The sequence below is a fragment of the Chiloscyllium plagiosum genome, chromosome 3, assembly GCF_004010195.1.
Source record: "Chiloscyllium plagiosum isolate BGI_BamShark_2017 chromosome 3, ASM401019v2, whole genome shotgun sequence".
Lineage (NCBI taxonomy): Eukaryota > Metazoa > Chordata > Chondrichthyes > Orectolobiformes > Hemiscylliidae > Chiloscyllium > Chiloscyllium plagiosum.
The window spans coordinates 18,316,724-18,333,451 of NC_057712.1; the positions used below are offsets into that span (position 1 = coordinate 18,316,724).

Genomic DNA, 16,728 nt, shown 5'->3' on the forward strand with positions numbered 1-16,728 from the left:
TAGGTCTGGAATTATTTGCCCTGTTTGGCGATTGAGACAGAAACCCTCAACTCATTTAAAAGGAACCTCAGTTTGCACCTGCAGTGTTGGAAAGTGGGATTAGAATGGGCATCTGTTCTATTCCACAAGCACAGATATCTTGAGGTATTTTTATGTGGTGACATTTTGTTGTTGGGTCGACACAAGGATACCAGCTGTTGGAATTGTTTTTGAGAAAAGCTGTAATGCAATGAGATCTACATAACAACAGTAGCAGTAATTTCAAACTGTTACTTCAGCATCACTTTATTTTGAAGTTTTTACATGTTTCAGATCTCATATAGAGTCAGAGAGATTATGAAGCAAGCGATAATTAATCAAAACGTAAAGTATAAAACTGGAATTCATTTGGTATCTCGCAAAAACGTTTGTTGTACAAATGTAACCTGTATGTTTGCTGTCACTCTGCATAACAATGTTCTGTAGCTCCTAAGTTCCATACATATTCCATTGTTATGTTTAATACGTTGAAACCCTCTGTGATTGAATTACACCGGGAAGCTGGCTTCAGGATTCAGGTGATCAACATTACTCCAGTGAGGTAGAATCATTGGCAGTCTTTCAGTTTTCTTTACCAGCAGGGCCCATAAATGGGTTTCCAGAAATGTATTCCCTTTCTCTGATAAGTGCAGTCCATCCGAAAGATAAGAGCAAAAGTCCTGTATTGTGTTAAAAAGAGCCTTCAAAGTTATCAGTTACAAGCTAGTCACAGACAAGATGGCTAGCTGTAGTTTAGATTGACTACAGCCACAGCAACGTCGAAACGTAGAAATTGAATTTACATAACCTTCTATTGGCAGTATTTTACGCTTTAGTTCTACAGGGCATTGGTGAAACCACATTTGCAGCAGTGCTGGTCTGCTTATCCCAGGTTCGATTCTAGCTTCGGGCAACTGTCTGTGTGGAGTTTGCACATTCTCCCCATGTCTGCGTGGGTTTCCTCCAGGTGCTCTGGTTTCCTGCCACAGTCCAGAGATGTGCAGGTCAGGTGAATTGGCAATGCTAAATTGCCCATAGTGTTAGGTGCATTAGTGAGAGGGAAATGGGTCTGGGTAAGTTACTCTTCGGAGGGTCAGTGAGGACTTGTTGGGCCAAAGGGCCACTTTCCATACTGTAGGGAATCTAATCTTATTTACAAATAGATGTAAATGGGTTGGAAGCAGTTCAAAGAATGTTTACTAGACTAATACCAGGAATGAACAGGTTTGATTATGAAGAAGGTCTATAAAAGCAAGGCATAGAATAAGAGGCAACTTGATTGAAACACAAAATCCTGAATGGTCTTGGCAGGATGGATATGGAGAGGATGATTTCTGTTGTGGAAGAATCTAGAACATAGAGGATCGCTATTTTAGGAAAAAAAACATGAGTCACCTGTTTATGACCAAGATGATACTCTTCATCAAAAAGACAATGGAGAGAGAGTCCATGAATATTTTTAAGGCAGAAGTAGATAAATTCTTCACGAGAGTGAAAGATTATTGAGATAGGTGGGAATGTGGAGTAATGAGATCAGCTGTGATCCTACTGAATGGCATAACAGATTCAAAAAGGTCAGTGGCCTATTCATCTCTAAACAGGATTGTGTTGCTGGAAAAGCACAGCAGTTCAGGCAGCATCAAAGAAACAGGAGAATCGATGTTTCAGGCATAAGCCCTTCTTCAGGAAGGGCTTATGCTCGAAACGTCGATTCTCCTGTTCCTTTGATGCTGCCTGACCTGCTGCGCTTTTCCAGCAACACATTTTTAAGCTCTGATCTCCAGCATCTGCAGTCCTCACTTTCTCCTAAGCAGGATTGTGTCAGGAAAGCAGAAGACTTATTAAACCATAATGCACTCTTAAACAGGAATTGTGCCAGAAGACTGAAGGATAGCAAATATTGTCCCCTTGTTCAAGAAGGGAAGTAGAAACAATCCTGGTAATTATAGACCAGTGAGCTTTAGTTCGGTTGTGGGTAAACTGTTGAAAAAGGTTATATGAGATAGGATTTATAATCTAGAGAGGAATAAGTTAATTAGGCATAGTCAAAATGGTTTTGTGAAGGGTAGGTCATGCCTCACAAACCTTATTGAGTTATTTGAGGTAACCAAACAGGTGGATGAGGGTAAAGTGGTTGATGTGGAGATGGATATCAGTAAGGCATTTAATAAGGTTCCCCATGGCAGGCTATCGCACAAAATATGGAGGCATGGGATTGAGGGTGATTTAGCAGTTTGGATCAGAAATTGCCTGGCTGAAAGACAGAGGGTGGTGGTTGATGGGAAATGTTCATCCTGGAGTTCAGTTACTAGTAGTGTACTGCAAGGATCTGTTTTGGGGCCACTGCTGTTTGTTATTTTTATAAATGACCTAGATGAGGGTGTAGAAGGATGGGTTAGTAAATGTGTGGATGACACTAAAGTCAGTGAAGTTGTGGATAGTGCTGAAGGATGTTGCAGGATACAGTGGGACATAGATAAGCTGCAGAGCTCGGCTGAGAAGTGGCAAGTGGAGTTTAATGCAGAAAAGTGTGAGATGATTCACTTTGGAAGGAATAGAGTGTACTGGGCTAATGGTAAGATTCTTGATCGTGTCAATGAGCAGAAAGATCACGGTGTCCATGTACATAGATCCCTGAAAGTTGCCACCCAGGTTAATAGGGCTGTTTAGAAGGCATACGGTGTGTTAGCTTTTATTGGTAGAGAGATTGATTTTTCGGAGCAATGAGGTCATGCTGCAGCTGTACAAAACTCTGGTGCGGCCAAACTTGGAGTATTGCGTCTAGTTCTGGTCACTGCATTATAGGAAGGATGTGGAAGTTTTGGAAAGGGTTCAGAGGAGATTTATTAGGATGTTGCCAGGTATGGAGGGAAGGTCTCACGAGGAAAGGTTGAGGGACCTGAGGCTATTTTTGTTGGAGAGGAGGAGGTTGAGAGGTGATTTAATTGAGATATGGAAGATAATCAGGATTAGATAGGGTGGACATTGAGAGCCTTTTTCCTCGGATGGCGATGGCTAGTACGAAGACAGATGTAAGAGGTAGTTTCTTTACTCGGAGTAGTAGGGGCGTGGAATGCACTGGCTACAACAGTAGTGGACTCACCAACTTTAAGGGCATTTAAATTGTCACTGGATAAACATACAGATGAAAATGGAATAGTGTAGGATAGATGGGCTTCAGATTGGTTCCACAGGTTGCTGCAAGGTTTCTGATGAGCTTTAACATGCTAAACCTGTGCTGTATAACTCTGTAAAGCAATGTTTCCTGCTGTTTGTGCAACTAGAAGAAGGGTTACACTTAAAACGTTGACTTGTCCACCTCCTGATGCTGCTTGGCTTGCTGTGTTCTTCCAGCCTCCTGCTTGTTTAGCTTGTGCAACTTATACTTTGCACTATTACAGATAATCTAGCATGTTAATGCACTGACAGCTTCAGTCTCTGGTGCTCCCAAGTTTTATTACTGAATCAACAAATTAGCTGATAAACGATCAATTTTTGGATACAACACTGAATGGTACAATCCAATTAGTTTATTCCCTGGAACCTTTTTATGCAAGTGCAGGAGATGGAAAACCTGAGATTTTCCTCTCATTTCACTCTCCTCACCAGCCAAGGCCCAAACACTTTGAAGTGTTACAGCCATTGTCATATACCTTTTATTCTATTTACTGCTCATTATATGGTCCATTTTATACTAAACACAGATTGAGACCATTTTCTGAAACACTTCTGCTCAATCTGAAAGTGTGATCTTGAGCTTTTGATCATCTGGCATTTTAATTCTCCAACCTGTCTGTCACACTGATCTCCGGGAGTCTGTTACCAGCAGTTCAAAGGCTCTCCCAACAGCACCGTCCAAACCTTCAACTCTTAACCGCAAGGGCAGCAAATGCATGGACTCAGCACATACAAAGTTCCCTTCCGAGCATTACAGTTGTTCACACTGCATCTTATTTTTTTCTTACCTGATTCTTCATTTGCATCAAGGTACAGAGATCGAGCACATCAATTCCACATTCTTCTGCAACCTTGACACAAGCTGCAGCATACTGGTTGGTTACTGAATTGTATCTGTTTAACTTACTACCTGAAAACAAGGTCAGAGTTGCAAGTTATCTTTCATCATATTAGACAATAGTGTTATCAACAGCAACCAGATTTTACAGTTTAAGGAACTTTGGTTCAGCAATGTTACACCAGAGATGCGCTTCAGATACTGCAATCAGAGAAGGAGGAATGTTAACTGGCTACTTTGTCAGGTATTTATATTTATATCCTGAAAGTAGCACCGAAGGAGCTTCTGCTCTGTCACTTTTCCAACAGGTTTGATATTCTTTTCACTTGTGAGAACGAGAGGAGGTATGATTAGCAAAACTGACCATAATGCCATGCTGCTGGAGTCTTTTCGACTGAGGGAGTTAAAAGGAATGTATTTGTAAGAGGTGGTAAGGTTAGAGTAGTAGCTGCTGTTTTCTGAAGATGGTCCTGAAAGTGAGGGGAAGGACAAAGCAATAGTACAGGGTAGCAATATGAGTAATGATGACTAAGGCGGAACAGGAAAGGATGGAGCACGCAATATGAGTGCACCAGGAAAAAGAATGAAAGATTTTTCGTTATCTGAATGTACATAGTATTGGAGCAGAAATGTGGGTATGATGATAGCCATTACAAAAACATGGTAGTAAGGTGACTAAGGCTGGGAATTATTTATTCAAAGTTACTTAGAGAGTCATAGAGATGTACAGCATGGAAACAGACCCCACGGTCCACCTGTCCATGCTGACCAGATATCCCAACCCAATCTAGTCCCACCTGCCAGCAACCGGCCCATATCCCTCCAAACCCTTCCTATTCATATATCCTTTCAGATGTCTTTTAAATGCTGAAATTTACTAGCCTCCACCACTTCCTCTGGCAGCTCATTCCATCCACCTACCACCCTCTGAGTGAAAAATTTCCCCTTACTTGACAGTTTGAAATTGAGATGGCAGAATAGGTTTGTTGATATTAGAATGAAATTGGTACAGTAGTGAGAAATAATGTCTCATAAGGAAAAGTAGGGGAAAGGAATTATTTTTGAATGGTGTTTAGGTCCCTTAACAGTGGCTAGTTAAGGATGTTATTAAATTAAAAGAAAAACTACGCGAAACTGATGATTTATGATATGCCATAAGACTGGCAATAGGAACCAAAAAAACACAATTCAACAAAACAAAAATTAGAATGAGTGTTTACTAACAAATAAAACAGCAAGAGCTTCTATAGGTATATAAAAACACAGTAGGTGAAGTGCACATTAGTCTCAAAGGATGGGAGACTGCGGAATTAACAATGATGTTTCCCAATGTTTATACTGTGCCTGTCACATAAAGTGAAGTGCCTTGGAATGTTTCATTAATAATGAATGACACATAGCAAATGACCAAAACATTTGCTCAAAGAGTTACAATCCAAGGAATGCCTTAAACAAGGTACAGAGACAGTCACAAGGAGAGAATTCCAGAACTTGGGCTTAACAACAAGAAGGCTGTTGACCAGTTCGTAGATTATGCTTATTATTAGGAGAATCTTAAAAAGTCACTGGTGGTAGGATCAGCAGGGAAAGGGAGAGCGAGCGAAAGATCAAAAGGACAGAAATGCTTCCTTCTTGCATAATTTCCAAAATGATTATATTCACAAGTTATTCACTTGTAATTACACCTTAAAGAATCAACATTGGAGCAGGTATAGGCTATTCAGTCTGATCATCGAAGATTTCAGTGTCTTTCCCTTTCCCATTCCCAGAACCCTGTTTGCTGCAGGTAATCGGAAATTTCTCAACCTCTACCTTAAACATACTGGAAGACTGAGCTTCCCATAGCCCTCTGTGATAAGAGACTTCCAGAGGTTCACAATTTTCTGTATTTTAAAACAAAAACCTCCTCATTTCAGATCTAAGTGTGTGGATTAGTGCTAGATTTGAACCCACCATGACAGATGGTGAAATTTGAATTCATTAAAAATCTCGAATTAAAAGCAGACCTAATTAATGATGACAACGTAGCTACAGTCAATTGTCGTGAAAACACAACTAGTTCACTAATATTCTTTTGGAATGGAAATCTGCCATTCCTACTTGGTCTGGCCTACATGTGACTCCAGATGCACAGTAATATGGCGGATTCTCAAATGCCCATTGGGTATCTGGGGATGGGTAGTAAGTGCTGATCCAGCCTGTCATGTCATGAATTAAAAATTGACATCCCCCTTAATTTTAAATTTTCACCTCTGGTTCGAGACTCCTTAACCAGGGGAAACATCATGCTTGTCTATCCCTGTAAAGTAATTTCTAAGTTTCAATGATGTCACCTCTCCTTCGAAACTCTGGGAATACAAGCCCAGTTTTCCCAATCTCTCTCTTCACAGGACAGTCCTGCCTTCCCTGGAACAAGTCTGGTGAACCTTCATTGCACGATGATGCTATCTTTCCTGAGCTAAGACCAAAACTATGCACACACTCCAGAGATAGTCTAACCAAGCTCCTATGAATAGTAAGACTTCATTACCGTACACCTCTCGTAATAGAGGATAACATTCTATTAGGCTTTCTAATGGCTTGTCAGCCTCGAGTGACTTATCGACAATTACACCTTAGGTCTGTGTACAGTAGCAATGTCCAGAAACAGAAGTTTACATTGTTCTCTGCCTTGGCATGCTGATTGCTGTGCATGGAACATTGCAGCGGCTGTGCATTTGCAGCCACACAACGTAGAGGGGATGTTGTTTGGCCTCTCTGTACAGCTAGGTAAAAACAATGACTGCAGATGCTGGAAACCAGAGTTTAGATTAGAGTGGTGCTGGAAAAGCTCAGCAGTTCAGGCAGCATCTGAGGAGCACAGCTACACTGTCCAGCTTCTGACCATTAGGAAATACTTTGCACATAATTTTCTCCCACCAAAGTGGACAATCTCTCATTTTCCACATTATATTCCATCTGCTATGTTCTTGCCCATTCAACAAGTCTGTCCAAGTTCTCCTTGAAGCCACTTTACCCCTTCCTCACTATGCCACATTTCCACTTAGGTTTTGGGGCCCCAGCTGTTCATAGTATATATCTATGATGTGGAGTTGGCAATCAAATGGTACAAGTATTGATCTTTGTGCTACTCCATTAGTCACGACTATTCTCGGTCATGACTTTTAATCTAATTGTGCTAACGCCTTCATTATTTCATTTATTCAAATTTAACACACTTGCTTCAGAATTAACTAGTCTACCTTCAAACATAATGTAAAATTCTATCATATTATGCTCACTCATCCCCAAAGGCTTTTGGTATACATCGATTGTCGTGCAGCCTTTTTTCATTGCATAATACCAAATCGAAATTAGCACATCCATGAAGCCATGTTTCTGTAATGGCATTTAGATCATACCCATGTATCTTTGTGACTTAAGATCGTCCACCTTGTGAATGCTGCGTGCATTCAGATAGAGTACAACAGGACTGCTGAAGAATTCAGCACATACACATTTTAAAAGGGAACAAATAACATTGTCATTTTCTACAAACTTCAAAATAATCTAAATTGGTGTTTGGATGTTTGAGGTGGGAATGCATCTCAGGAGACTGATTTCTCATCTGCTTTTCTCTATCTAGTAGCAATCACAGCAGATTAGAGATTCTAATGATTCTCAATTTATGATGTACAGTTTGTGCTTCTAGTCTGTGCATTTGAATGTGTTTACATTACCTTTGGCAATGCACTCCTCTTCCCAAGCTGATTCATCCAGTGGAGGTGGAGTCACCATGATCACCTTGTCTTCACAAATACCTATAGACTTCAGGTATTGGGCTACACCTTTCAGATTTTCAGCATACTCAGTGAGAGGAATATGTTGCACTGGATTTATATCTAGTCTCGCAATAAAACAAAAAGATAAACTAGCAGGCTGCAAATCAGACAGTGAAGCTCTCTCAAAACGTTTGAAGCAATTAATGCCACTATTCCACCTTTCAGTGTCAACCACTTCATTTCTGAAACCTCTACAGTTTATGGTACAGTCTTTTCCAACAAACCTGTTGATTTGTTTTTTTCTGTAAAGAGATGTAAAACCTTATAAATTATTGTAATTTCTACACTGCCTTCAGTTTGGTGGAACAGATTTTATCAATTACTATCTTTCCCATTTCAGTCTGCTTTGGCACACTGTTCCTATGCTCATAGAAAAATTCCTTTACAACCAATCAATAGAGGATGTAAGAAAATAGACAACTCTTATAGACAACAATTATTGCTAAGTAGGTGCATTCCTCAGCATTGTTTTTCAAAGCAGTGAAAAACCTTTAAGCTTATCACTTATTAAATTTTTTTGCATTAATCCTAAGTTTAAGAGTTAATGTAGAGAAATCTAACGACAATATATGGATACTTTATGAAAACAGCCAGCATCCCCCACCTTATTACAGGCTCTTTCCTGTGATTGGTTGATGCAAGTTTCAATTTCAGGACCATGCTAGAAAGCTGCTCCCCAATCAGCAATGTGTAAGGGAATTAAACCTCTCAGGTTACGGAGAGAAGAAAAAAAATCCAAAATTCCCACTTGTGATCACCATGCACCTGCTGAAAATGAGCAAAGCTGGTGATCAGGTGACAGCAATATTGGGGTTGGTAGTGACAAACAAATACTTCACCCAGGGTTAAATAGTTTTTTGCCACCTGTTGCAACAAATATTTTGATATTCTGATATTTCTTTAGAACAGGGCTGCATCACATTTAAAACATGATTCTAGTCAACATTAGGGAGCCAATAACAAAACGCTTCCTGTGTGATAGAAAGAGGAATTTTATGACCTGTTTACTGGAGAAGAAGATAATAAAACAATGCATACACAAACACCGTAGTAAGTTTAACAATGGAGGAACGTCTGGTCTAGACAGGAAGAATTTTAAAATATTTCACTTCTGGGATGTGAATGTCATTGACTGGGTGTCACTTTATTGCCCATTCCTAGTTGCCCTTCAGATGGTGGTGAGCTGCCTTCTAGAACCGCCTAAGTCCATGTACTGTAGGTTGACCCACAATGCTGGTAGGGAGTTACTTTGAGGATTTTGATCCAACAACACTGAAGGAACAGCGATGTCTGGCTTGGACAAAAACCTGCAGATTCATTTCGTCTAGAAATAGGGCATCCATTAGACCCAAAACATCAACTCTGCTTTTTCTCCACAGGGGCTGCCAGATCTACTGGGTTTTCCCAGCAATTTCTATTTTAATACTGGCTCACAGTTTTGTGATCTCACATTGATTTCACGAAGCTTGCCTCCATCTGTGGTCAGGTGATCACTGCAGCCATTTTATGTCCATGTTTCTTCCTATATGAAACCATTTCAGTCTGTGAGGATCTGAGGCATTAAAATCAAATGATGGAGATTTGAATATTGACAGTCCATGTTTTACCATTATTGTTGCACACCCAATACAAATGGTGGACCCATATCTGACGCTTTAAGTGAGGATAACAACAGCAGAAAACACTGAAGAAAATATTCTACCAATAGCTGACTGTTGTGTGGGTTGCTGGCAGTCAAGCTCAATTGTATAATTATTTAAGAAACACACGTACCAGGAACACTATAAATAATTATCTCCTTTCCATCTCAGTGGGACCAAGATCAAGTGAAGAATCCTTATGATCGCATCAGCTGGGATCAACTGATAGCACAGCCTGGAAATCAAACTTAAGAACTTGCTTATGGTTCATTTCAGCTTTGGTTGTATTTCTACTTAGCTAAGTAGGATATTTCTAGCTGACATTTGCTAAAAACTTGAGATACAGCAGGCTGAGAGCAGAGGGACTGTGTATAATGCCTACCTTTCAGGGCAGAATCATTTGCTCCAAACATGACTATGACAGCAGCAATTGTTTCTTGGTTAGCAGGCTGAGTAATAATCTTTGGCAGAACGCTTAGGGCCCATTTTGTGTTATAGCCTGATAGGCCACGGTTTAGTACGTCACACTTCCTACAAAAATAAATTACAATTTTGTGTGGCAAAGTAATAACAGGAATTGTGCTATGCACACACACACACAAGGCAATACATCCACCATTAAATACACTGCTTGCATACTCACTCTGGAAACTATTCCATTTTTCTGGAAGCAGTTGTCATAATCATCTCTCTATTATTGTGAGGTTTGACTGTTTTAATGCTCACCTTTAACAAATCTTTAATCATCTACAATTTGATATAATGGCACAATCCATTTCCAATCTTGCGTTTATCCTCACTGGGATCCTTCTGAATCAATTTTAAGATCCAACTTCCACGACCAATTGTCATCTCAATTCCCCTTGGCTCAATATCCTCATATTCACATCCATCACAGCTCTGGTATTGCTATTTCCCATTTCTTCTTCTTTGTTCAATTGTAAGTTAATTGTTACTTCCACATTTCCTCTTCCCTGTGTTTTCTCAGAACTTATTTCTAAATTAGTTGTTTGGACATGGCCAGCATTTATTGCCCATCCCAAACTGCCCATTGAGCAGTTCGAGTCAACCACACTGCTGTGGGTCTGGAATCCTATGTGGGCCAGACCAGGTGCAGATGGCAGGTTTCCTTCCCTGAGGGCAATTAGTGAACAAATCTTTTATTTTACAACAATCGACTGTCAGTATTAGACTAGCGTTTTACTCCAAATGTTTATTAAGTTATCACCATCTGCCAGGGGAGAATTCAAACCTATTTGTCCAGAACATTAGCCTGGGACAGGCTTCCGGGTTACTAGTCCAGGGACATTATCACCTGGGAATATGTTGCCCATCCCTTCACTATCGCTGAGTGAAAATCCTGCAATTCCCTCCCCAATAGCACTGTGAGTCAACCCACAGCAGCGGTTTGAGACGGCAGTTCACCACCAACATGTCAAGGGCATCTAGGGATGGGCAATTAATGCTGACCAGCCAGCGACGCCTACATCCCATAAGCTCATCACCTCTTTCTGGCCCAGCTGTTAACTCAATTCAGTTCACCTCCTTCTGCATAGTGATCAATTTATTTTACAAATGTGCTCATCTTCATGGATGTCAATGGTTCAATGCCTCATTCATGAGCTTGAGAGTTCATGTCCACTCCAGGGATGTTCCAGTGTTGTACTGGGGGTGGAGGGGGGTCTGCTGACTTTCAGATAAGACCTTAAATTGAGGCCTGATCTTCTGTCTCAAGTAGGTGTAAAATATCTGATGACCATGAATCCATCATCGATTGTCAGAAAAATTCGTCTCGTTCACTAATGTCCTCTAGGGAAGGAAACTCGTATCCTTACCTGGTCTGACCTCCATGTGACTCCAACTCCACAGCAATGTGGTTGACTCTTAAGTGCCCTGTGGGCAGTTAGGGATGGGTAATGAATGCTGGCCTAGTCAGTGATGCCTTCTTGAATGAATAAAGGAAAAAAAGACGCTACTTTGAGCAAAAAGGGAGTTCTAAGCAGCAATGCTTGAAGTTGCAATTTGGTATTTTAATTGATAAAGACAGATTCTTTCCAGACATCACATCACCGGTAGATTGATTAACTTACCGAACAAGTCTGTTTGCAATTGCAGCACCCCAACCTCCTCTATCAAAGGACTGCTAAGAAGCAAAAGAGTATAATGCACAATTAAACAATCAAGAAATATAGGTTTTGATGTAACTTTTCTCCATCAATCCCAGTCCATATTGCAGTGAACTTAGGTAATATAAATAGCTTTTAGTCAGATTTCCAGCCTGCCACCATGGTGAAAGAAAACACTACATTGTACGAAGTGGATTGTTACATTGCAAGTAATTGCTGAAATTGCCACCTTATGGAATTAGTAATACTGAGTCTTTATTTATAGCTTTATAATAACAAACTCTATTCCTGCCTAGAAATTCCTGCTCCCAGCAAGGGTAATCAGCATTTCTAAAAATTCCAGTGGAAAGAATCTTATGGATTCTTGTGATACGTCCATTCAGTGCTCTGGATCTGTTCAGCAAATGTATGAAACATGTTATTCAGCATGATAAACCTGTAAACTGGCTCACTTGTCCCAGAGTGGAATGAACCTTTTGAATAAAGGGGTCACTTAGGCATGTGTCTCACCTTAACCTGTGACACTGCTTCCAATGAAACCATAACTTGATTACTTTAATTGTTTTCCTTGGTATGGTCTTCATCACCATTCTCTTAAGACCAAGGGATGCAGATTTGAATAAATATGGTAAATAACTACTTTAGTGATTCAACACCAGATCTGTTTGGATCACATTAACAAACGACTGAGTCCTGCACCAATCTGCTAAAACTGCCTTTCATTCCAGGATCTCCTGTCTGCTTCTTTACTACAAACCACCATATGAAAAACCTCTTCTCTGCCTCCTCCACAGTCACCTCCAACGTTAATTGTACGGATTGAGTTCCTCCAAGCAGCAACTCTGATGATTTATTACTTCATTTAATTCCATGATCGCCCTTCGCCAAAATTCCTCTAAAGTTTCCCGCTGCCCTAAGCCTGAAATCTCATTTTTCTCTCTTATTTCCATCATATCCTCTCTAACGCCCTTCTCTTTTCACTCAACATTATATCTAAAGAACTACTGATCAATCAGCCAAGAACTTGGCCCTATGTTGGCTGATATAATTAACTGTTATCTCTCGTCAGGTACTGTATCTTTTTTTCCCTTTAAATCTCCCATTACTAAAAAGAAAAACGTCCCCTCATGGTCCCTGGTCTTCACAAACCAAATTTCCAACCCATATGTCCTCTCCAAAGTCCTTAAACATGATGTGATTCCCATCTTTCTCAGTATTCCCTGTTTGAACTCTATAGACAATTCACCCTGCTACAGTGACTTCCTATGAATGCGAGAAAGTGAACTGTCTCTTTTTTTCTGTTTGCAAGCTTTTCTGGAGTGGACAGAGGCTTTGAAAGTCTGATGCACAAAAGGATTTAGGATTCCTAGTTCAGGATTCTCTGCAGGTTGGTGAGAGTTAAAGGAGGCAAATGCAACGTTAGCATTCATTTGGAAAGGGCTAGAATACAAAAGCAGGGGCTGAATGTGCTGCTGAGGCAGTAATCCAGAGAATCCCTGCAGTACAGGCAGAGGCCATTTGGCCCATCCAACCCCTTGGATGAACATCCGAGCAAACCCACTGCCCCCAGCCTCTCCCTGTAAGCCCCACAGTTACAGCCCAGACCCTTCCTCCATGGTCCAGCCATAAACTGGGCTATTTACTCAATGTCTGAATAAAAGGCAGTTAAAGTAAACTTCTCCAATCAATAATAGCAAAGTGTGAGGCTGATCACCGACAGCTCAGGGACCACCCTCTCTCCACTACCTGAGTGATGGAGTCTCCAAATAAGATCACTTTGGGCCACAGTAAGCCTCTGGCCGACATTGTCGCCCCCGGAACTGGTGCGCGGCCGCTCTCCTTCCCCCGGAACACGCTCCCCGCCGCCTGTGGGGCCGGACCAGATTGTTCCCCCCGCCCCTGAGCACAGACTCCTCCCTCAGCCACAGCCTCTCAAGGAGTTCTTCTAATCCCATTCCTGGTTTCTAAACTACTTCGTGTTTATATTAAGACGCTCAGTACGGCATCACGACACATCATCGTTCTGTTTTTGATCATATTTGGTGCAATACTGTAACTTTGTGAAGGGCAGGTTTACACTTTTAAAGCTTTTTTTTAATTTTGGGAGAGAGCACATTAATTTGAAATGTGACATGAGTGTAAACTGCGGGGTGGACAGATGACTCTACCATTGGTGTTTTCCTTGCACAATATCTGGATCCACTACAGAATAATAGATTCTTCAGATTAATCAACAACATGTCACTTATACCAGGAGGTGAGAAGGAAAAGTAGAAAGGGCCATAGTTTTCTTCTACAAATTCATGTTACTATATTTTCTACTTGCAATGATTGATGCAACAACTGAAGGTTAAGATCAAATAAGGTTTCCTGCTATTGCATGTTGTGAAATTTTAATGAAATAAAACATGGATGGCAATAAGCACTATTACCATAATGTTTTGTTTAATGAGAAAAACAGCACGACAAAAAATTAAAATATTTATTTTAATAAAACTGCAGTATTTTTTTGCTCCCATCTTACTGTGCACTCAACAGGCACCACAGTACTCATATGATAAGGTTCTGACATTTTTAAATTTACTATCTTGCCACTCAAGTTAGACAGCAAAAAGTGTACTTTTTCAGGAAAACAATAATTCAAAGACTGCAGAGTCAGCAATGATGAATGCGTATAACTTCAGCCTAAAGGACAGTTTTTTTGTTAAACTTTTAGATATACTCCAGTATTTGCTTACATTTAAAGGTTATCACAAAATTCATATTTTTAGTACTTTCCCACTACAAAACATATACTTTTCTGACATTGAATATCAATGACAATGAATGAATTAGTTCCATCAAAATCCTGGAAAGGTTCCTTCATCACTAAGATTGCAGGGTTCCACCTTTGAGAATGATTAGGACTGAGGAGATGAATACTGGCCTTGCTAGTGAGGCACACATGCCATGAATGAATAAAAAAACTAGACAAGATCATTTGTAGCATTTACTTACATGTTTAACAGAACAAAAAAGGATGTCATTAAAACACTACATCCTACAATCTGAAAATAATACAAATGTTCTACTGTTCATATTTATTACTGTTTTTCATAATTTCAGAAGAGTGCTGGGTGCATTGTTTCATAAAGCCGCTGTACTGCTACTTCGACCATTTCTCGAAGTGGTTCATCCTCCACACTACCCTCTTCACACACAACCACCTATGGGAAAATAAACAAACAGAATTAGGAAAATGTTGAAAAAGATACACATCAACAGTGAGTTTTAACATAACACACCTCTCTCTGCATTGTTTTCATCCAAAGCTTTTAAAGCTCTACTTTTAATTTACTCCTTCTGCATGTCAATTTTGATATGTTAGATCCATGTAAACTCCTTTAGAGGCCTTATCAAAAAAATCCTGCAGTCGATATTGGTTGAAAGATAGTCTGATAAGATTGGGTGCCATATGTGAGGAAAATAAACATGGATATATCCAACAAAGTTTTTAAAACATTATCTCACAAGAACTACAAACTGAAGAAAAGGCAGGCAAAGTAACAGTGCTTTTTTAAAATTTAATCCCTAGCAATCTTTGAAAAAATCTTTTGAAATGTTTGTGCTCATCAAGGTAGTTAATAACAAATGGGTAAGAAAACATTAAAGTTCAGCACCACTTTCAGATCAGGTACTCATGAGCTAAGGGCAGTATGAAGCTTCCTGTCAGTGCTCAATAATGTGCTTTAATCTCAATCAGACACAAGATGATACATATCCATTTAACTAAAGCTGCATCACGCATCCAGGAGTCCATCTTTTGTTCAGTATGACCATCCAATTAAACTCGAATAACAGTTGATTTTACGGTTAATGGAAATTATTTTTGAGTGACTCAACTAATTTTACTGAGCCATTCAGCAGGCAGAGCAGAAGTTAGGTATTTAGTACTCTTACAAACTATTTTGATTAAGCAACTACACATGACTAGAGTGATACAATTACAAGGTTAATCATTGCACAGTCTAAACATCTTTTGCTAACACTCTTTGCATGCTTCTTTGTAACAAATTCATTATTTTTTGTTAAGCTAAAGAAACCTGGCTGACTTGTTTTTATTACTAAACCAGCTACAATCTGAGACCCATGTAACTGGCCACATCATCATGTTTAAATTTGAAATTTGTTGTGACCACTGGAGTAGAAGAGTGGGACTAAAAATAAATCAGTGTATCCCTGCAACCTCAACTATAACAACCTTGGAACTCTCAAAAGAACCTTCGCATAAAGGCAGATAAAAGCAAGAAGTAAAATAGCAATGCTTTAAAAGAAACAATTGACTAAAGTGATTTGACATGAGACTCTTTGCACAGCATTCTAGTGATGTAATCTTAGAGACCATTTGAGGTTATAGTTTGAATCAATATATTAAAATGTGGGTTTCTACGTGCTGACATCATCCAGACTTGCTGCATAAAAACAGCAGTCACTGGAAATGTGTTCATAGGTTTATGATGTATGGAAACAACTAATGATAGCTTAGATTGGCACAAAAATCTAAACCAGTATTCTTTTTTAGAAACAAAATGCTAAAATATCTATTTTCACAAATAATAACAAAACAACACTTTTTCAAGCAGAGGGTAGTGCGTGGATAGAATGAGCTGCCAGAAGAAGTGGTGGAGGCTGGCACAATTACAGCATTTAAAAGGCATCTGGATGGGTATATGAAAAGGAAGGGTTTAGAGGGATATGGACCAAGAGCTGGCAAATGGGACTAATTTAATTTAGGATATTGTGGATGAGTTGGACCGAAGAGTCTGTTTCTGTGTTGTACATCTCTATAAATCTAAGTAAAAAGTGATATTTCTGTGTCCTCACAAATAAATTTTAATTCCCAAAAAAGGCACAATGCAAATAACATCCTGCCACTTAAGTGCCATGTGGTAACTATCTCCAACAAGAGACCATCGCTGTTTGACATTTAATAGTATTATCATTACCGAATACACTATCTTCAATATCCTAGATGTTACCATTGAACTGAAACTGAAAAGGACCAGCCATAAAAATATAGTTCCTGTAAGGCCAGGTGCACTACTTGACTCCCAAAGCCTGTCCACCAT

The 16,728-nt window shown here is 39.7% G+C and overlaps 2 protein-coding genes across 5 annotated transcripts in view; both read right to left on the reverse strand.

Annotated features, from left to right (window-relative positions):
* Positions 1-256: 256 nt before the first annotated feature.
* On the reverse strand, positions 257-13,474 carry iah1 (isoamyl acetate hydrolyzing esterase 1 (putative)). Of its 3 annotated transcripts, none has more exons than XM_043678100.1 (6): positions 13,367-13,474; positions 11,585-11,637; positions 9,877-10,025; positions 7,753-7,914; positions 3,984-4,105; positions 257-698 (listed from the first exon to the last, which is right to left on the reverse strand). In XM_043678100.1, exons 1-6 carry the CDS (start codon positions 13,424-13,426, stop codon positions 528-530), a joined length of 717 nt encoding a protein of 238 aa, XP_043534035.1. In that variant the 5' UTR covers positions 13,427-13,474; the 3' UTR covers positions 257-527. The 3 variants fall into 3 exon arrangements, with proteins under 3 accessions (XP_043534035.1, XP_043534042.1, XP_043534051.1); XM_043678107.1 differs by having other exon boundaries at positions 11,585-11,634; positions 13,367-13,472; XM_043678116.1 differs by lacking the exon at positions 11,585-11,637 and having other exon boundaries at positions 13,367-13,449.
* Positions 13,475-14,088: 614 nt separating this feature from the next.
* Positions 14,089-16,728, reverse strand: part of cpsf3 (cleavage and polyadenylation specific factor 3) — a 39,279-nt gene continuing 36,639 nt past the window's right edge. For both annotated transcript variants that reach the window (XM_043678130.1, XM_043678138.1), the window contains one exon: positions 14,089-14,826. In XM_043678130.1, the coding sequence (XP_043534065.1) occupies positions 14,722-14,826 (105 nt within the window). In that variant the 3' untranslated portion in view covers positions 14,089-14,721. The remainder of the gene's footprint in view (positions 14,827-16,728) is intronic.